Source organism: Solanum pennellii, chromosome 1 (assembly GCF_001406875.1).
Source record: "Solanum pennellii chromosome 1, SPENNV200".
NCBI lineage: Eukaryota > Viridiplantae > Streptophyta > Magnoliopsida > Solanales > Solanaceae > Solanum > Solanum pennellii.
Genome location: NC_028637.1, coordinates 103,209,778 through 103,231,799, shown reverse-complemented (window position 1 = coordinate 103,231,799; position 22,022 = coordinate 103,209,778). Strand labels below are relative to the sequence as shown.

The 22,022-nt window shown below is 31.8% G+C and overlaps 2 protein-coding genes across 3 annotated transcripts; both read right to left on the bottom strand.

Moving 5' to 3' along the window:
• Nucleotides 1-618: 618 nt before the first annotated feature.
• LOC107007845 (phosphatidylinositol 4-phosphate 5-kinase 8) lies at nt 619-9,161 on the bottom strand. Its single transcript, XM_015206654.2, has 11 exons — nt 9,042-9,161; nt 8,849-8,902; nt 8,028-8,116; nt 6,849-7,916; nt 6,585-6,752; nt 6,232-6,397; nt 4,964-5,074; nt 4,685-4,872; nt 3,794-3,951; nt 1,396-1,564; nt 619-1,119 (listed from the first exon to the last, which is right to left on the bottom strand). Exons 3-11 carry the CDS (start codon nt 8,042-8,044, stop codon nt 840-842), a joined length of 2,325 nt encoding a protein of 774 aa, XP_015062140.1. The 5' UTR covers nt 8,045-8,116; nt 8,849-8,902; nt 9,042-9,161; the 3' UTR covers nt 619-839.
• Nucleotides 9,162-16,503: 7,342 nt separating this feature from the next.
• On the bottom strand, nt 16,504-19,906 carry LOC107009217 (RNA demethylase ALKBH9B-like). 2 transcript variants are annotated; one of them, XM_015208517.2, is made up of 6 exons: nt 19,385-19,716; nt 18,164-18,637; nt 17,917-18,002; nt 17,530-17,840; nt 17,364-17,435; nt 16,504-16,956 (listed from the first exon to the last, which is right to left on the bottom strand). In XM_015208517.2, the coding sequence occupies exons 1-6, from the start codon at nt 19,545-19,547 to the stop codon at nt 16,719-16,721; spliced, it is 1,344 nt and encodes a 447-aa protein (XP_015064003.1). In that variant the 5' UTR covers nt 19,548-19,716; the 3' UTR covers nt 16,504-16,718. The 2 variants fall into 2 exon arrangements, with proteins under 2 accessions (XP_015064003.1, XP_015064012.1); XM_015208526.2 differs by having other exon boundaries at nt 16,560-16,956; nt 18,164-18,595; nt 19,385-19,906.
• Between the last annotated feature and the right edge of the window lie 2,116 nt (nt 19,907-22,022).

Below are 22,022 nucleotides of genomic sequence, written 5' to 3'. Positions count from 1 at the left end.
TAATCTACTACCCTCCATCAAAAGTATGACCACTAATTAAGCGAATTGAGAAATATATACTTCTAATACATCGAACTTAGTCCTTTAAAATATATAGTGCTAAAATGTGTTTGTTTTACATAATACTTAACTTCATTATAATCCATTCAGATTACAACCATGAACTTCTATTTTATTTTTAAAAAAAATTCCTAAGCTGTTCCATTTTGTATCAGACTAAATACAAAAGTTTAAGAAAAGAACACCATCACATGAGCCTATAAAAGCACACCGAAGATTTTGTAATCTTCCGTATGGCATGACATGTTTATAAGAGCATGTCACTAAAGATATAATAAAGAAAGTTAGAACTTATTATCAGCTACCAAATGTGAATAGTGCCAATTTTTCAATGTGGCCAAGAAGAGGAGATATTGTCACATGTAGGCGTCAGAAATAACTACTACCAAATCAAATAATGATAATATTTGGAATAATGTCTAGTGATCTTGTCAAGTTTTGAACTTTTGGTCATTGGTTCACCTTATTTATCGGCGTCGCGACATCTTTCAGTTAAAAAAGAAGAGAAAAAATGAATATAATTTTAAAGAAATGAGTAAGGTCAAAGAAGATTTGAAATAAGAAGCTTAAACCAAAGATCTTTAAGATAAATTAAAACTGGAGACCCTTTCGGCTACAAAACTGTTGTATTGAGTCAACTGTACAAATAAACTAAATGGTACATTAACAACGGAACACTCGAGTGGTGATAAAATTGCTCTTCAATGAATCATGAAAGGTTTTTTTTTCCATCCAGCTGGACAGAGGGAAAATATTTGCAAGATAAATATTAAGACTTTTCATGGTTCAACAGGGAACACTTTCTCCAAGAAACTGAGGAAACGTTTCGAATAAATCTTGGGTTCAATTGCAGAGATTGACATGGGATCAAATTTCAACGATTTGCAGGTGTGCTCCAGTTTCTTTTTCATGTTGTACTCTTGCAGTATATCGATTATTCCGAGATATAGAACAACATCATATACCTCAAAGAGTTCAACTTGGACTGAAGCTGCCTCATCCTGCATCACTTTTTGGTTTGCTTGGGCTGGCATGTTTACACCTAATTGTACCCTTAATCTGAAAAAAAACTGAATGCTGTTAAGACATTGGGTGAATTTATGCTGGAAAGCAAATAACATGATAATGGTTCCTCAGTTTCCTGAATCTGTTTGGGTCCTCTCATTCGTTTTATCTATTACAGCGCCTCTCACAAAATCCTACTACTTTAAATCGTGTTTTAGTTAGATGGGCTGTGACACTCCCCTAATTTTGAGAAGACTAGTGATTAATGCATAATGACGGAAAAGTATCCATGTCAGTCCTAAATAAAGGATAAGAAGCAGATGAGATTACCTTCCAGTACCAGGCAAAAGAAGATCAACCTCCTGGTCACCAACGGACATGGCTCTCAGAGTACTCCCTCTTATATGAGGACCTGGTGTAACATTGACAGAACTGGGTTCATGCGTTACTAAAAGCAAACCTCTTGGTGGAATTGAGAGCTCCCCTTGAGATATCCCACCTAAATGCATTGGAATAAGAAGTCAATAAGCACCACTTTAACTAGAAAAAATGTGTCATTGAGCATGAAGAACGAAGATTTCAGAAGAAAGTTAGTCACCATTTTCACGATCCCCCAGCCTATCAAGATAAATGAGTACAGAAATGAGAAATGACATACACAGAAAGAGGATAAATGGGTACTGACCCAGAAAATAAGGTAACAACAACTCATACAGGCTTATAACTATCATTGGATTAAGAACCAGAAAGTAAAGAGGAACAGGCACAAGAAAGCCGAAAGGTGCTGCATAACATGGACTTACTGGGAACCAAGAAAAAAAATTACAGAAAAGGGGTAGAGTTCCAAAAATAACTATTCTCAGGTCGAAAATAATAGTGCCAGATAAGAAATCTGCTACAATCCTGTAAAAGGCTGGAGGGCCCAACAGAATAACCGAATCATGCCAAGAAACCTCAAGTCAAGACATGAGCACCTTAAAACGCACCATGGATATGCCATGGCATCATATGGTAACGGTTCCTATTGCATGATATTAATTAGAGTAGCAGGACTTCAGCACCTAGACCATTCAAGGGACTTTTACTAATCAAATTACCATGGTAGAAAATCATAAATAATGACGTAGATACTTTCTTTTAGTGAATTAACTTGCAGATTTTCCCAGTGGAAACAATCATGGTAGAGAATCATAAACAATGTAAAATAAGACGGGAGAGAAAAATTATCAAAGGAGAAGCAACCAATGTTCCTATAAAGAAGTTCCAGGTGCGCTCACCAAACAGAAGCTGAACTGTAAGAGCAAGCTAGATTCCCATTGCAAAGAGAAATATCAAAAATCTGGAGTAATAGATGAAATTCAGAATACTCTGGAATGTTTGCTTGGAACATTTCCTACTAATTTGCACACTTCCAGATGAGATATAAATGAGAGTAGAACAGTCATATGTATTTGCTAATTCATTTTCCCTTGAGGTACGGCCCTTCCCGGGACCCTGCATGAACGCGGTATGGTTCATGAACCGGGCTATTGTTTTGATAAATAAAGAACAGCCCAACATATTTATTTGGCAATTCATATTCACTAAAGCCACAGTTCATAACCATGCATGCTTCAAATTGAGAAGCTAAGGTAGTATGATGAGTTATGACAGCTTCATGCTGTCAGCAGACCAAAATGCAGAAAAATTCAGGATCGTGGTCAATTCAGAAAATTTCTCCTATAGATAATCTGTACTACTACATCAAGTGAGGCAACAGACTACTTGTGTCATTCCCTATGGAACATGCACCTTTCCAATTCAAGTTTCTAAAACAAAAGAAAAGCCAACCAACTCTTGGTTTTTTCACACTAGTTGTTGCTTGTATCCTCTGGGTTCTGGTTTCCTCAAATTGTACAAGTAGACTCACTTTTTATGAGAATTTCTAACTACCTATTAAAGCGATAAAGAGAAGATTTTTAATTTTCAAATGGCACATCTATCCATACATCAAAATCACTAACTAAGAAAAACATGCTAGCTTTCTATCAAGAGCATTTCTATCAAGAGCACTTCTTCTTTGACAACAATCTCTCATGGTGCTTGGTAGTGTGTATCTAAATATTTGTCCAACATAGGAACACAAGAATTATATTTTGATGCCAGACAGAAAATTAATGAAGTCGATCATCAAGGAAAAAACAGGGAGTACGTCCATCTATAGCAATTACCTCCCAAGGTAGGGGTAAGATCTACGTACACTCTACCTCCACCGACCCCACTTATGAGATTACACCGGGTATGTTGTTGTTGTTGTTGTCCATTTATAATAAGGACCTTCAGATGTTTTAAGTAGCATGATTGACGGTATGTTGCTAATTTAGAATACAAGAAGTGAAGCAACCTAAAAAACACCAGAAGCACAACTATTCCCAATGAGAGGGTCCATTTACAAAATAACAGAAGTCTATTTGCAGCAACCTGGGACATGCTCGTTGAGTTGGATGGTGGGAACCATCCATAAGAAAGGGATATATGGGCGAAAGAAACATAGAGAGACAACCATTTTGATGATTAGAAAATCGCTGTTGTGATAATCTTATGATGTATTAACCTTATTCCCTTATAATAGCAATTAATCACTAAGAAAGAGAAAGAAACACACTGGAAAATCAACAATAATGTTCAGCTGAGATAACACCTTAACGAAGATTAGACGAAGAAATAAACTTTGCAAGACAGGTTTTACCTTCAACGTGATCAGGATCAGTTTCGACTTTGTGCAGAGAATCAGGTGGCTCTAAAAGAGACATTAGATTCTCAGGAGCTCTAAAATGTAATCCCAGTAGAAGGCTATAGTCTATAATGTTCTGAGATTCCAAAAATCTGCAGTCTAAAGATAATTGTCTGCAAATAGGAAAAAAAGGAGAGCTTTCGTTGGTTGATCAAAAAAAGAAAAGAATTGGGGGAACAACAAAAAAATTTAAACCAAGGACAACTTGTAAGCAACGAACCTTCTACAACCAACAAAACAGGAATTAATCAGGAAAAGAAATGCATAGTCCTGCATAAATTTATTAATGGCATTCGTGATAGCCATAACAGGGGAGGGAAAAAGAGATAAGAAAAGATAAATTACATCCGTAAAAGACATCTGCTGGGAACAAAAAGAATGTTCTATTTTTCTTTTACAGAACTAATAATAGAAATGGTCTTTTGAGAACACCACATCTCTCAGTTACCTATAGAAATTCAATCAAACAGTAATTTAATCGATTACTGCCTCAATCCCAAATTAAGCTACATATTTGGGTCTAAAATGTTATGAATAACACTAAAAATGATTCATCTTAATTTGACCTATTTATGGGTCGACTCTGAACCTACTATAATCTTCCTTCTTAACCCGGACTCAGCGGACTATTCTTCGTGAACTAACTGGAGTTTAACTACAGATATCCAATTTGCGAAAAATAATCAAAAGTCCACCCTCCTCGACATACTAATTTTGATTTACAGTAGTACTAAATTATTGCCCCATCTAACCATCTTCAAAAACTTCAGCAGTTAACCATCACATACAAGACTCCAGTGAATAAGAATTTTTAACTCCAAATTGAAGGGGAACACCAAGACTTACTTGAATAGTGCCTCACGTAATAACTTGTCCATATGAAATTCATATGTTAAATCGAGGTCTTTTAATGTAGTCGTCTCATCAACCCGATCCTTCTTCGTAAGTCTCCCATGAGAAGAACCTTTTAAATCATACCGGCGATGTATTCTCAATTCAGTACAAAACATATTCCCCATGACTACAAAGCGGACCTGAGAATGAAATAAGTAAATACTCGACCTGAATGCTATGACGAAAGTGCATAATAGCAAAGTACAGTAGGACTTACGCCTGACCACTAACCTTTTTTCCACGTTTCAATGATATCCTGTGCACCCCAAAAACTTTTGTTATGAGTGTGTTGTCATGTTCCTTTACATGTTTATAGTAATCAGGAAGCATCTTGAGCAGAGCCTACATGATGTTAAGATGATCCATTTCAATAACCTTTCAGTTCACTCACAGTTTATAATTGTTTCCAGAAAGACAAATGGCACCATATTCATGATTACTTAGCTCATTTTATCAAATTAATTATAAGTACATCTTATGCACATTGGTGACAATAAAGCACACAATATTAACCAGAAACAGCAGTACTTTTTGGTGAGAAAACAACACTATTCAGAATGTTTTTATTTCACCACCCATATGACCTATCATACCATAGAATATGGAATTTGCTAGAAGAACATCAATAATTCTTTTATTTGTTAATTGATTTTAAATGAGGAAACATATATCAGATACAAACAACTTTTACTTCCTAGTAACCTTTTCGTAAAATGAAGTTACTTGTCCCAGTAACAAAGATAAACTGACTTGCAGAAACTGAGTTTAGGGTCAGAGTATCCACATTCTTTTTAATTCCGCATAAGCTTTGTTGCTTATCAATAAGAGAAAAGGAGAGAAAAACCCAGACTTATGCTATGTTTGTTTGACGTGCTAAAATAGAAGTGGAAGGTTTGGGTTACCTTCCAGAAGAGCTTTTTAAATTTTCCCAAGACCGATAATATGGAAGGATCACCTTTATCCTTTCCTGAGACCACTAGTAGATAATCATACTACCTAGGACAAGAACCAGATAGTTTCTTCTTCATTCCCCCTAGCCTTTCTCTCCCAAGATCTAAACATAGTTCTATAGAAACCCCCAGAAAATGAGCAGGCTAGTTCTCTCTCTCTCTCTTCCAAGTTTGGTAAAGAAGTTTTCAGGAATTAAGATGAAGGAGGTATATGGAGATAGGTGAAGAAATAGAAGAAACGGACACACATGTAATTTAAAATGGGGATCATGATTTTGGTTTGACATTAAGAGTTGCATCTGATTTCAAATGTAAGGGCAATCTATGTTGCTCGGACTGTTCAAAAAGGTCAATGGGTGCGTGTCGGATTCTCCAAAATTAGTGTATTTTTGGAGAATCCGACACGGGTGCGGCATCGAAAGTGAAGAGTCCGCGCAACTTAGAGGGCAATACCTTGCTGAATATTGAGTAAGAAAGAAGATATGAAAATGTAGGAAGTTGGAACAGCAAGCGAAGGAAAAAAGCTAAAATGATTTAGTATGTGCGAACCTTGAGCTCAGACTTCTTTAAAGTCTTGATCACAAATCTATCATCACGAGAAAGATAAAAAAGGCTGCCACTCTTTCCAGGAGATGAAAGCTCTCTCAGACCATCATCACCACAGATGGACATCATATAATCTGCAGCATCCAGCTTGAACAACTCTCTCAAATATCTGAACATGACATTTCACAGTCACAGAAGTCTGTCAAAACCTACAGTAACTCATCTACAGTAAATTTTTATATTTTACAGGTCTACTCCAAAACAGTAGTTTGCTCCCACTCAGAAAGTCTCCATAGTGGGGGAGTGTATAAAAAGGAAACTACCAAGTAGCAGATATAAAATAAATTTGCAAGTACCTGAAAACCATAGGGCAATAATCCTTCCAATAAAAATCAAGAGAATGATGTGAAGGTGTAAATTGAGAGCCCTTCCTGGGAAAGTACATTTTGATTCTTGCCTGATCTCCAAAGTCTGATTGCCTCACTTCACGGATAGGCACAGGAGTGATCTTACCAACAGAATACCTGTAATTTCAAATACAAAATAAACAAATAGTTCTATGGTACCAAGTGGGTTTTACCACTCATTATCAATAATATAAGACCATGACGTATGCTTACCTGATGCCAAGTTGCAAATTAAGCATTAGATAGTAGCTCTTACGGCCTTCAAGAAAGTCCACACATGACTTCCTCTTTACTTCTTTCGCGTGAAATTTACACCGTTGTTTACTTTTGCGAGATAGTTTACTAATATTTACAATCCTTTCTTTGATTAGGACTCCTTGCGTGTATTCCCTTTCATAAGCTACAGACCCCATTTCCAGAAATTCAGTCCTGTCATCAAGAGAGCTTTGAGATAATACACTTGATGAATCACAGGTCATCATGTCTCTGCTGGAATCACCGAGGGCAATGTCTTCTCCCAGTGATGTAGTCCTCTGCGATATGCTTCCTGAACTTCTGAGTAAGCTAGAGGAAATTCTCTCTGAAAAACTACGCTTCACTTTAGGTTTCACAGACTCTGAATTAGAGGATGAAATGTGTGAGAGCCGCCTTCTCCTCTTCTCATCAGACCTATCACTGTACTTCCTCAGAAAGCGATGCTTACTTCCAGCAGGATAAAACATTCCATGTCCATCTTTTAGCCCTCTAGTCCACACCCCAAAGTAGTAACTTCCATCAGCAAATCGGTAACAGCCTGACCCGTGTCTTAAACCATTCAACCAACATCCATCAAAAAGATCTCCATCGAACCATTTCATAACACCTCTACCACACATTTTTCCATCTTTCCAGTTCCCAATATACATGTTGCCATTACTCCATGCATATCGGCCGCTGCCTTCACGTACTCCCTCTTTCCAACAACCATCATAAATATCAGAATTTTGATACTGCTTTCTTCCTATTCCATGTTGGGTATTCATCCTCCAAACACCTCTGTATATTGAGCCATCAGATCCACTAAATACTCCAAAACCATGGAGGTAACCTCCAGAGAAATCACCCTCGTATGAAGCTCCAGAAGGCCAAACAAACCGTCCTTCTCCAGACATTTTTCCTTCTTCCCAACAACCATCATAAACAGATCCATCTGACCAAGTGTATTTACCTTTCCCATGAGGAAACACCCCTTTGAAACTACCCACATAAGCATCCCCATTGGAGAGGATCATTTCAGTGATGCTGCATATAGAATTAAGAAATTAAGTACTCAATAAAAAGATATGTCATGCTAAAAGAACCAGTAGTACTTGCTTATAAATGGACGGCTTAAGGGCTCCAATGTGTCAGTACCTTCCACTATCCTCCATGGCCAGTAGTAATCACCGTAACTTGTTCAAAGTTCCTTAGTAATAGTCAATGAACCCATCTAAGGTGCCTTTCTGAAAGTGAAATAATCTGGTGAGCAACTTCAATGATTCTTATACCTCTTTAAGCACATTGTCATGGGACAAGAACAATAGCATTAGAGACATCCCTTCCAAGTAGCATATGTGCACCTATACCCCTAACCACTTTAGATCTAGTTAATAGCACTTGTTATTCAGTAGATTTTTTTTAAAAAATCCGTACTATGATACTAAGGATTCCATGAAAACCATATTGTTGATCATTGTCCAGACACTTCAAGAACCACAAAATATCATTTAGAGGATAAACTACAAAATAATTCTGAAATGGCAATAAAGTATTCGAAATAGGAGATTGTCATACCAGGATTAAAATTGCCTTAAACACCAGGCTACACTTCAGAATAACCTAACAACAGACTACTATTATTCAATCAACTTGTACACAACTCATTCTGTAGAAATTAGAACCGAACAGAAGAATTTTAACAGCATTACACCCATAATCTTCTCTCTATTATCTTAACAGTTGACATCAACTTAATATCTCTGCTCAATGAGCATCCGAGATGCACACAAACATTCAATTAATCCAACGAAGTCATCAACAATAAACTCAAATGAAAAAAACTACATAATTACTCAACAACATAACACATCAAGTTCACATCATATGAGATCGCAAAATAACTCTTTATTTGAATCAAACACTGTTAACAATAGTAGAACTACACGAAATTGAGCATTAAAAAACGATGAACTCACCTTTAGACTGCACCGGCAACACCAAACAATCGCTGCATACCTAAACTTCCTCAGCTACCAAAATTTCAACCAAAAAAAGTTCAAATCAATAGGTATACTGGAAAAGCGAATTCGAATTGACAGTTCAGCTTCTTCCTTGAAAACAACTACCAAAAGTTCACCAACTTTTTCTTACTACTATGACGTTACCTACCAGAAAACAAAAGCTATTTGTATGAAGCTTTTCTGCAAATAACCTCAAGAGATTTCTCTTTGTACTTTTTTTTTTTTGTTTTGGGATTCTCAGTTGAAGGGACAGTAGCTTGAAAAAGAGATAACCCAAAAGATATTTATACTGAGGTGTAAAATGGGTTGCGTGTCGTCCGTGCAAGCGACGCCTCCACGTATTTCGATCCTAGTGGTGGAATATGATAAGTAGTATGGGGTTGTGTTGTAGCTGATTTTTAACGTTAAACTGCTTCTCACGTAAAGTATTTCATTTTATTTATTTATTTTAATAATAATAATTAAGCAATTTATTTTCTACGTATCATTAATAAGATTAGTTCATAAATATATTTCTAATTAAAATCTGTTGTGGTAGGAAAAAAGGGTAAAACTTTTAAATTATTTTTTAAAAAAAGGATTTGATTCCTCCGTCTGAACGAACAGCGCAGATGACTTGGAAATATGGAATCTTTGTTTGCTCTATGTTGGGGTTCACACTAATTCACGTGGAAAATTTTAATTACCTGATTTCTCCAATAACTTTTTATATTACTTAGCATCAAAGAAAAATATGGAGTACTAGTATTATTAAAATTGTTGAATGATTTTTTTTCTGTTATTTGTAATCATATTTTAATTCTAAAAGACTGTATTATACAGTTTTTTAAATAAATGTATTTTAAGATTTTGATTATTTAAATTTATAATTTATGTGATCGTCTTTTTTTTAGTAAGGTGTGAATCGGAATTAATATATTTATGCATAAACTATGATATAGTACTAAAATAATTTATTTTAACGAATATTATCTTTCATTGAAAAGATATCATGATCTTCATTTCGAATATTGACTCTTTGAAATTCGTACTATGGTGCTTCTTCTTTTTTATCATCTTTATTTATTTATTTAATTTGTCAGGTTGGTTTAATAAGAGGTTTGATATTTTATTATGTTTTCTTAATTTTGAATTTGTCAAGTAAAAACCTCTTGATATGGCTCTGGTGGTTCTTTTGGCTTGGGAGGACTTAATAAAGAGTCCTGAGTTTTTATCGGTATTAGTTGTCATTAGATTTAATATCATTAAAGATTGTACGACATATATAAATAGTGTTAATTATAATAAAACATATATATCTAACGGCAATTAGGTTATTATCGTTAATTAATTGTCGCTAAAAATTAATTTTGACATAGATCGAAACACATCAATTGAACTTCTTTCCTTCGTTAAAAATTACATTATGTAAAAAAAAATTTAGCATAATAATTTCTGAATGAGATCATCGGTTTTATGTGTCAAATAATTTTAAAGCAAATAAAAGAAACATGAAATTTAATATCATAAGGTGTTCTTTTTCCCCCTCTTTTGGTTAATGAAAGAGCGTCTACATCAAGGAAGAGATAGTGACAGTTCTTTTACACGTTTTAAAAGGGTAATTTAATAGCAACATGTTTAATAGGTAACAATTTTATATTTTTCATTTTTCTCTCTTTTGCTTTGGTTGGGTTATATATATATATAAAAAGAAATATAAATTTGTTAGGTTCCTCTCTCTTTCAACAAATATTTTAGGTTTTGTTATGACAAAAATCTATTGGTCAGCACATCTTCAATCAAAACTAAAGGGGTGCAGCTAGCTGGAATTTGCCCAAAAAAAAATCTACTAGTAATATATATCAATAATTCAATATGCTGTAAAAGCTTTTATTATTATTGTTATTATTATTTATTTATTATTATTATTATTGTGAAATGATACCTTTATTAGTTCCATCAGACAAAATAGACTCATAAAATTTTGGTGGAGAATGCATGTGAATCTAAAATCTCCTATGTTTTAGCTCAAGTACTCAATGACATTAAGATTTATCTAAGACTTTTCAAACATGAAATGAAGACAAAAAAATAATCTTTGATTTTCCTTTTTTGTACTAGTTGGGGGTTTAATTAGTTAATGTTTCTATTTTTACTAACCTGATTTCTAATTGATCAAACGTAATTAATTTCATTGATGTCAAATATTTAGCTTGAAATGATCAAATCTAATCGTAAATATATAGTAGAAATGCACATATATATATATATATACAGAGAGAGAGATGAACTCACCTCCAAATTAACATTGAATGATCGATCGTGATTCCAAAAAATCGAGAGCTACCAAAATTTAATTTGAAACAAAAAGAAGTTTACTGCTTAACTAGAGAGAAATTTAAACATTTTCTGCAAATGAGGATGAAGAAATATTTGGATTTTGATGAGTTGACGGACACTGACTTAATCGAAAGGTATTTATACATACTGACTTACGTGTGAATTGGGCGGTTTTGTAGGCCATCGTTAAACTGCTTGCCACGTAAAGTATCAAATACCTAAATTTATGATTTTTACTTAATTAATTATTTTATGATAGAGAGTTTATTAGATATGTCATGGTCTAGTTTTATCTTACGAGGGTATAAAATTATACGTTTCAGTGTAAAAATTAATTATTAGGATAGAAGCTTAGTAGGTGGTGGATGGTTGTCTTACTTTTTAATAGATATAGTTATATAGGTTTGGTGGTTAAGTATTCGCCTTACTTTTGTAGTTGTCTTAGCTTGTTTTTCATTTCTATCGTCGTTATTGACTTGTTGTTTATCGAGTTTTGATTATTTAATTATTTTATTATTTTTGTCGTTGTCATTTTTCTTTTTATACTTATTTTGGTTCGTTATAATCAAATCAAGGATCCTTCAAAAATAAACTCTCTAATCTTACAAGATAAGAATAAAGTCTAACATATATTTACCCTCCCTAAATTAATTTTTTATGGAATTTCATCAGGTATATTATTATCGTTGTTTGAGATATAATATGATTACTCTTTCTTCCTGAAGGAACAGCTCACATGACTTGGAAGTTGGTATTATGGAATCTCTGGTTGCTCTATGTTGAGGTTCACACGAATTTTAATTTAATAACACCATTCTTTTTCGAATACTCTTTTTTTTTTTTTAAGTGTTAAATGAACCTTTTTTCTTACTCATATTTTAAATTAGTTTTACTTATTTTATACTCTAAAATACTGTAAATATATAGTAGCTTTTTATGCATTAAATTGTATAATATATTAAGAATTTCATGTTTAAATTTACATAATTTTTTTTTAGGTATATTGATATCCTTGAACTCCGTTTCTTTCTTTTTGGACGAAGGAGGAAAAGGGATTTAATTTATTGATGCACAAACTATGATAATAGATATAGTAAAATAATTCATTCTACCGAATATTATCTTTCACTATAAAGATATTGGAATATTGCTTCTTTGAAATTCGTGTTATGATGCTTCTTTCTTCTTCTTTTTTTTCGGGTTTGTAGGTGGTGTTTGTAACAAATTTTAAATATATAGAAAATAAATAAAGCATACAAATAAAATATAAAGAAATATGATTTTATTCATCAGCGTATTTTTCGAATTAGGATGATTTACAATATGAATAATTATCAATTTGAGGATTATTTGAGATCTTAATTTGAGTTAAACACAATTTGTAGAGTCTCAACTCGAATTAAACGCGTAGAGTCCCACAAAATTTCAATGTCTAACAGGTATATTAAAGTTTAATATTTCTATTCCTTGGTTGCATAATCAACTTTATGACTTTGTTTTCCCAGGAGAATATTTCTTAATTATTTTTTTTTCATATTTTGATTGTTTTTTTACTAAAAAAAAATTAATAGGAGGAAAATGACTTTTTCTAGTGTAATTAAAAGAAAGTAATTTTTTGTAAGTGTCTACCTCGTGTTTTCTCTGCCTCTGGGTGAAATTAAAAGAAAGTAATTTATTTGGCCTTTTTTCTCTTTTTGGGTTATTGGAAGTGTCAATATCAACTAAAGATATAAATAGTGACAACTCTTTTTCACGTTAAAAGGTTAGTTTATATGTAACAACATGACCAGTTACCAATTATCCCACCAGAGATATAAGATACTCATTTTAGATCGATATATCTAAAATATATTAATCGAAAATTACATAACTTAAAAGCCAGTCTAAAGATAAAAAAATTTACTTAAGCCATATAACGGGTCTCAGGATCCTATCATGGTTTAACGTGGGACAATATTCTCATTATGATACATGAACTCTTCTTTTTGGGGGTAAAAATGTGTCTTAATGACCACTTCAATTAAGATGAAAACAATTGATATAAATGTTTCTGGCTCCTTCGAGGGACAATACATGAGATGAACAGTCTGTTGTTCAACTTTATATTTCTAAAATACCTAAAATATTTGTTCAACTAGTATTTTTAAAATACCTAAAATAATAATTTTGAAGAAATTGATAAGAAATAGTAATAAAGTTTAAAGAGTATTTTTAAAATCAAAAAATCAAAACAAGTACAAATAGTAGAATGAGAAACAAATTAAAAATAATTTTCAAAATATTTTTCTTGAAGAAAATGGAGTTCACTAATGCACAATATGTCATTAAAAGTATCCAAGGTTAATGGAATATATCTTTTCTGAATAGAGTAATATTACTCATTGGTGTATTGATACATATGCCCACGTGTCAACGAATCACTCAACAGCAGTAAAGTACACTTAGAATACTAGATTTAGTAGTAGAAGAAGTCCAGAAAATTCATGTTCAAAAAATGAGAGAAAATCTCTCTATATATAGACAACAAATTAATGATAGTATGAACAATTTTATTGTGTATTATCGAAAAAGTCGCAACCCTTTAAAAAGTTACAACCATTCTAAAGATCATAATTTTTAATAAAAATCGTAACTTTTCATTAAAGTCATAATTTTTTATCATGAAAATCACAACTCTCTTCATTTTTCGTTCGCGCCTTTTAAAACTCAACAATCTCTTATATTCTAACTCAAAGATTATTAAGTGAATCCTCGTACTTCTCAAATATGAAATGGAGATGGAGAAAAGAACTGTGCTTCTTTTGTTCCTTTTGGCAGTAGTTGGGTGAGGAGGGGCCTAGTTAGTCTATTTGATCAGTGAAGAAAACTTTAGATATTTTGGGATTTTTTTAGATTTGATCTATCAATATTTGATATTTGTTGGTTGAGTAATATGTATTTACATTATATATATAATGTAAAAGGATATTTATTGTTCTCTCAATCTAAACGACAGATTTCTGATTAAAGAATGATCTTATCTTATCTTTTAGTGGTTGGAATATATCAATCAATTATACACATTTTTTATTGATTTTTTTGTGAATTGTGATTCCCATATTGACAATTACATACTACATAGTGTTAACTATTAACTAACAATCAACCTTTTGGAATTAGATTCTAAATGGTAAAGCAGGAAAGATGATGAGACAATTATCATAGTGTAAACTCTTGTCTTTTACCATCCATTTACTTGACAATTTATTCCATTTGCATTGGAAGTTGGAACAAAAAAGAAAAAAGACTAAAAGAGATTTTGCAAATTCAATAATTAAATACATGTACTATCACAAGCGAATTTTGATTAATGAGAAGAAATAATTAATTTCTTGTGTTCAATAATCCAAAGAGAGAAAAAAAAACTATCTTAAAATATTTGATTTATATATAACCTAAATGAATATTATGATTTATGGGGGTAGCTATGTGGGTGGGGTGGTGACGATAAGGGTTAATGAGTTGTATTGAAGGGTGAAGGAAACGTATACAATTAATATTGTGAAACTTATTTTCTTTATTGTCATTAAAGAATCGTTTTTTTATAATTTTAAAAAATTAATTATTTTTAAAAAAGTATTTTTTCAAAATTTTGAGCAACCAAACATATAAAGAAAATTAAAATATTTTTGGTTTTCACCCCTCAGAAGATCCAAGAGCATGCCGACATAATTGATGTGAATAATTATATATTCAATTATTCACTAGAGGCATAAAGTTACCTTTCGATTATAAGTGTTCAAGGAATATTGAACAATTAAGAAAGTAGTAAAAGAAAAGGAAAGACCTCATACACCACGCAAGCCACCATTAAATTTAAACCTCTAAAATTAACTTATTTTGAAAAGCGTTTTTTTTTAATAAAAGGATGAAAAACAAATTACTCCGTATTTGACTAATAAAATAAAAAACGCAATTTTGAACAACAATTAATATATAGCCTAATTTTCAAAAAAGTACACCCTCAATATATTGTCTCAAAAGTATTTTTTGTTTTTGAAGAAAAACTAGGATACCTTTGAAAAATAGTTTCTCTTTTATAAATTTGGCCAAACACTTTATAAAAAAGATAGGGCAACTTTCACATATAGCAAACAAAAAATTCATATTTGTATGCTATAGCAAACTTTGCATAATTGCGCTCCATAGCAAACATAAAAACTGTATAATTCGCTATACATATACAAGTGTATAATTCGCTGGCCTATTTCGCTGCAATTGTATAATTCGCTATCCTACTTTCACTGCAATTGTATAATGCACAATTGTATAATTCACTGCCTATTTCGCTGCAATATTAAGTGTATAGCAAGAAGATATATGTTTTTCTTTCGCTTTATACAAAAACAGAAACACAATATATAAACTTCTGTTGTATAAAGCTAGAGAAAACTGTATTTCACTGAAATTGTATAATTCGCAATTGTATAATTCGTTGGCCTTTTCCTCTGCAATATTTGAAGTAAAATATTTGTAAATTGTATAATTAAGTGTATAACACGAAGATATACATTTTTGCATGTGTATATACAATTTTCTCTCGCTTTATACAAAACAGAAACAGAATTATACACTTCTGTGTATAAAGCGAGAGAGGCGAGCGAGAATGGAGAGTGGCGAGCGAGATTTTTGGGAGAGAGACGCTGGCAATTTTAGCTAATGTTTGCTATGGAGCACAATTAAATCAAACCCTAGCTATTCCATTTAATTTAGGTTATTAGTTTGCTATTATATACAATTTTCCCAAAAAGATAATATATAAACATAGCTTTAACGAATAATTATGCACTCTAACTTTAAATATGCATAAATAGACACTTAAATTTGTATAAGATTGAATAAGTAGACGCAAGTGTCATAACATGGCATAACACACGTAGTATGTCATATAGAATACAAAATTATCACGTAGAACGAATATATCTATTTGCTCAATTTTATACAATTTAAGTGTCTACTTATGTACAACCAAAATTAAAGGTCATAGTTATTAATCGATGTCAAATTAAGAATTGTATTTATGTATTATGTCTTTATAAAATAAGCACTTTCTAATTTCATTTTTTTTTGACAAAAAAAGTCAACGTCCTCAAAGCTTGATCAAGATATTGTAAGCCTAATACATAGGTCAAAGCATCCGTTGATTGAGGAGCTTTTAAAACAAATATGCATAACTGATAAAAAAAAATTCATATACTTAAATTACAATTTCAACCTAAACTTTTGTATTGATTTTGAAAAAGCATAAGCACTTTCTTAAACTTGTATAAATTTGATGTTAAACTCCAATGTTGTTGAAGAACATGAATGTGAAATGAAGTTAAGTTAAATAGCACATTTATGTATTACATCTTTTGTAAATTATTGTCACGAATTTCTTCGATTGATTTTGGTCAAAATACCCAGCCTATGGTACAGGTGCGGCACATGAGGCCGCACAACTTACATTAACTATAAGTTACACAAATTATCTGCGACTTCTACGGCTAGAAGAAGTAGACTTTCCCAGAGGAGGGAAATCATCTTCATTGGAAAAAACCTTATTTTCACTATTCGGAAGCTTGTCAAATTTACCATGGTAACGATTTCTTGAGCTGTCTGATGATGGAGGAGGAATAAGACGCTCGATTCCTACAAGCTCTGGATCAGGAGTATAACGATATGGCAATTTGCTGACATCCATCTTACGGAAAGTAATGGAAATTCTGCAACAACAAAAAACAATGGTGATATGAGTGAGATAAACAAGATTATTGTATACTCCTTCCGTTTCACAAAGAATGATCTGGTTTGACTTGACACGGAGTTCAAGAATGAGTATAAAGAAGACTTTTGAATTTTGTGATGCTAAATTAAAATTAAGATCAAATTGTCATTTGATCTTGTGGTCTTAAACATGCCACCTTGAAAGTTGAAATTAAAATGTTACCAAAAAAAGAAAGAGGTCATTCTTTTTTAAACAGACTAAAAAGGAAAGGAAGTCGTTCTTTTTGAAACGGATGAAGTAGATGCTATCAGAAAACATGTCTGGAAGTAGCTGAATATATGTCTAGAACTAATATTAATGAATATTTTTGTGTCATACATAGAAGAAAGAAAATAGGAAAACAACCTTTTAGCTGGAACACTAGGCACACAATGTTTAGCAACATCAGCTCCATTACCATTGAGAATGAGCACTGACCTGTATCAGATTTAAAAAGGGGGAAATGAATACGTATTGCGTATGTACGAAGGCAGTGCAGAGATCGAATTGTGTATGGTATTAGTAAACGTACCCGAGAGGAAGAGGCAAGGAGAAAGGACCAGAGAACTCTCCAGGATTAATAATCTTTAAGGTTGTGCCGAAGAGTATCTTACATTCTGCCAAGAAAGATACTGTGCAGAAAGGTCGAACAAAGTCGTGATGGTCAATATGAGGAGGAATGCAATCACCCTCGTCATAAATATTCACGATGCAACTATCGGGTACACATGACGTAGGCAAAACATGCCATCTAACCATTCTATTAATCATTTTCTTGAATAAAGGAGGCAATGGATCCACTTCTTCATCTCTAACAATGCCCGGCGGATTACCATTTTTGTCCTGTAAAGAACTGTCAGTGGATAAAATGTCGAAAATAAAACTGAAAAAGATTAGCCATTAATTAGAGATCTCTTACCACAGCATAATTATAACAACAACCAAATTGTAAAGTGACGCGCCCCTTTCCTCGCATCCATTTTCTTGGTTCAGAATATGTTCGCGCTGCAAAATATCAACCAGAAAAAAAGAAAGAAATTGAAACACTGAAAGCAATAACGCAGATACATTCTTCGTGTTTCATAGCTATTACTCTGGCTGGACACAGAAATAAATAACCATACTGATTAACAGATTTCAAAAAAACAGAACTGAATGAAAATTACCTCTAAGTTGTCGCTTTTGTCCCATTCTCTGGAGAGAGTAAACAAGTTCGACTATCTCCTTTTGCTCATCAGGATTGAAAACGTTAGTGTGAAGCTCAAGCCCTTTAAGCACATTTATTTGCTTTTCATTAACATTCTCATAGTGAACAAAATCCTTTCGCCTTCCAACTTGGCTAAATCTAATAAACTCTTTCTGATCCTCCACTAAATCATCGCCTACGACTGATCTACTAGGTCCATCATTTAGTTTAATCTCAAAATTTGGAAGGTCGGACACTGGTTGTTTGTTAATCACCGGTTTAGACAAGGCACTAACAAATCGTTTCGACCTTCCTGAGTTGGTTGAGTCGCCAGCTTGTGGAGAGGGTGTATAAGCATCAGCATCAGCATTCAGCTTTCTCTTAGGTGAAATTGCATCATCAGATGAACTTTCTGCAACATTAATATTTGATAATGTCATTTCATCTACCCTTCCTATAAAGTTAAAAACAAAATTATGAGATATTTTGAATAATAGTAATCCTAAGCACTAAAAGATAAATCACAATGACAGCCCTATTTTACCAACAAAAATATAACTGAAAAATAGAGTTTGATTCCCTCCTGCGTTTTACCTTGCCGTTGCCCTAGCTCAATGTATTAAAAAAAAAATATTTTTTCAGAAATTTAATTTTTATTCGTGAACTAGAGAGTGAGCTTATTTCTTGGATTTCTCCGGTCTCTTCTTTCTCAAAAAGTCAGTATCTATACTCTTTTCTTTTTGGATGACAAAAAGGAAACTGCAGCCGCTACCCTTTGGTGCGCACAGGGTAAAACCTCCGCTCCTATGCAATAGCTAGGAAATCACATAGGAGAGCTCGACCCAAAAGGCAAAACCCTACTCCGTATCGATACTTAAAAATCTAAATATTCAGAAATTCAATCCCGAACTCAAAAGTGGGTATCTTTCTCCAATATCTCTATCTGAAAAAATCCGTATCTACACTTTAAAATCGAATAATCCATAAATTCAATCCCGATTCAGGAACTCTCAGGAATGAGTTTTGTATCTAAAAAAATCCTCATATATACTAATTTCAACTCAAATTATTCACAAATTCAATTTCTATTCAGGACACCTACAACGAATTCGATTTCTTCGTATATGTTTACTTCAAAATTACCGTGAAATTAAATACGCAAACACTAATGGAAGAAAAAAATTAATTGAAATTAGCTTACTTTGAATAAAGTTGAGATTGCTGACACGAGACTCAATAACTTCTTCACAGTAAGAACAAAGGCCTTCAGACAAAACTTGAAGAAGTTGTTCATGTGATAATTTCTTCAACATAGCTTTGAAATCCCGCGGCTCCGGCGACCATCGACTATAATCTCCGGCCATAAATTAAACCTAATTTTAATTTCTCCGATCAACAATTAAGGAATCTGTGAGTTTTCATGAGAAAATCTTAGTCTTTGCCTCTTTTGGACAGGAAAACCTGAAACCTAAAGGGACTAGATTTTACTCTACTTGTTAACTTTCTGGGCTTCTTACATTAACAAATTATGTACAGCCCAACTGTAACATTATCTATTTCTAAATTAAAAAAAACAAATGTCTAAATGTGTTGATATAATTTTGTTTCAGATAACAAATTGATAAATAATATAAATTTTATTAGTATAGAAGTAAAAAGTACAATCTTTCTTTTAGTGATTATGTAATATTATTATTTATTTTTTATAAATCATACTTGAATCGAAAATTGAATATTCGTTTCAGTTTAGATTATATATAAATTAGGGTGTACAATATCGAACATTAAATTGAATCAAATCGTAATTCGAAAAAAAAAATTTGACTATTAATTTAATTTGATTTGATTTGGTATTTAAAAAAATGACTATATTTGGATTGGTTTGGTTATAATTAAAAAAAATCAACTCGAGATCAAATTAACCCTACGTATATTATATAGATTATTTTAAAATTATATTTATATATAAAATATGTATTTTGATATAACTTTTAAAATAATTCTTATACTATTTCATAGTTTTTATCTTTTAATATATTATTTCAAGTTTAAAATTTAAAATTATGAATGGTCCGGTAAAGATTCGAATCCATAGATGTAAGTAATTATAATAAAACTTAAATCAAAATCAAATTAATATTAACGAAAAAAGAATATAATTTAACACTAAAAATAAAAATAATATTGAATATTTATTTTTTTTATTTTTACATTCATTTAGATAATTAAAATACGTAATCTAATGTTATTTTTCATTAAAATTTAATCATGTAACTGTTACTTATGTTAGCATGATTTAATACTTTTATATTATGATTATTTTCATTGTTACTTACTAATTTGCAATATTTATTTTACGCGATTTCACAATTATTATTTTTATTGAATTTTTCAGTGTCATTAATCATATCACATTTTATCTTATTTTCTTAAGAAACATCTTAGATAGTCGTATTTTGATAGAACTAAAAAAAATTAAAGTACAAAAAAATTATATATTTGTATGAATACTTAAGCGGAAAAACCCGAAAGAAACACGAAAATTCGAAAACCCTGAATTATCCAGAAAAAAACCCGAGATTTTGAAAAAAATGAACTTTATTGATTTGATATGATTTATAAATTAAAAATTCAATAAAATAATTTAATTTTATAATTGAAAAATCCGAAACACAACCATGTACACACATGGATGGAACCAGGGCCGGAACTACAGAGTTAAATAGGGGTTCGGACGAACCAACTAGCTTTTATGTAAATCCTATATACGTACCAAAAAAACATGTACAAATATATCTAAATAGTGTGTGTGAACCCATACCAAACAAAGTCAAGTGGTTCAGTGGTAAGTGACAAACGCCCGCCTAATTTATTTGGACGGGGGTTTCAAATCCCATCGGCAACTATTCAATTTTTTAAGTTCAACTTCTGAATTTTTTTTATTTTCAATATAAAATGTGCTTTGTGCCTATCTTTTACCTTCCTTTAATTCAATTTTTTCTATAATTTTTTTTTTCAAACAATAAAATAGAAAATTAATGATTAAAAATAAAGAAAGAAGTTGTGTCATACTCTAAAACATCTAACTATTAATTTCAAAATAGATAATTGTAAATAATAAAAATATAGTGTTATACTCTAAAAATATGTCTCACTAAAGTATTAAATCCAAAATTTAAATTTTTTAGAAGTTACGGTTCTAATTTTTACTGTCGACTTCATTGATATTGCTTGTTGTTAAAGTGCAGACCTTATCCCAGGTAAGTGCTATCTACTCCTCAATCCTTCTCAGCTCTCCCTTTTTTTTTTAAAAAAAAAAATTATTTGTCTTTACATTATATAACAATTTATTAAAAAAAAAAAATTTAATCCTTGATTTTAAGGCTGTTCTACGTATTAATAATTTATTATATTAATTTAGTTATTGTTTGCTTCTCGAAACTTCAAACTTTCAAGGAAGTAATCTAATGTGATAACTACTACCTTAATGCTTTGTTAGAAACATTTTTTTTTTAATCTTTATGATATTTGATCAAAGGCCATATTATTCTTGTTGATATGTCCTAATAATTGATGGATACATAAAATAGAATGAAAAAGTGATATAAATGTGAAATAATTCTTAAGTTGGAGAGCGTTAACATGCTTGCTTAGGATCAATTTACAAAGTGACACTCTAAAAATGTTAATGTTTTGCGGACTTTACCTATATTTTAAACTTACTTTTAATTATTTAATTAAATTTTATTTAATTATAATATTTATATTAAAACAATGTCTCTACGTATCATCTAAGTTGACATATTAAGACACAATAAAAGTAGGAGTAATATTTTCTT

What these genes read in the sequence shown, in the direction of transcription:
- LOC107007845 (XM_015206654.2), bottom strand. An exon ending in AATTTGCAACTTGGCATCAG is followed by an intron (nt 6,753 to 6,848) that starts GTAAGCATACGT and finishes TTGAAATTACAG; the next exon opens with GTATTCTGTTGGTAAGATCA. An exon ending in CATTGAAACGTGGAAAAAAG is followed by an intron (nt 4,873 to 4,963) that starts GTTAGTGGTCAG and finishes TTTCATTCTCAG; the next exon opens with GTCCGCTTTGTAGTCATGGG.
- LOC107009217 (XM_015208517.2), bottom strand. Translation starts at nt 19,547, where the DNA reads ATGGCCGGAGATTATAGTCGATGGTCGCCGGAGCCGCGGGATTTCAAA. An exon ending in TCCTTGCCTCTTCCTCTCGG is followed by an intron (nt 17,436 to 17,529) that starts GTACGTTTACTA and finishes AATCTGATACAG; the next exon opens with GTCAGTGCTCATTCTCAATG. An exon ending in CCTAGTGTTCCAGCTAAAAG is followed by an intron (nt 16,957 to 17,363) that starts GTTGTTTTCCTA and finishes TTGTTGTTGCAG; the next exon opens with AATTTCCATTACTTTCCGTA.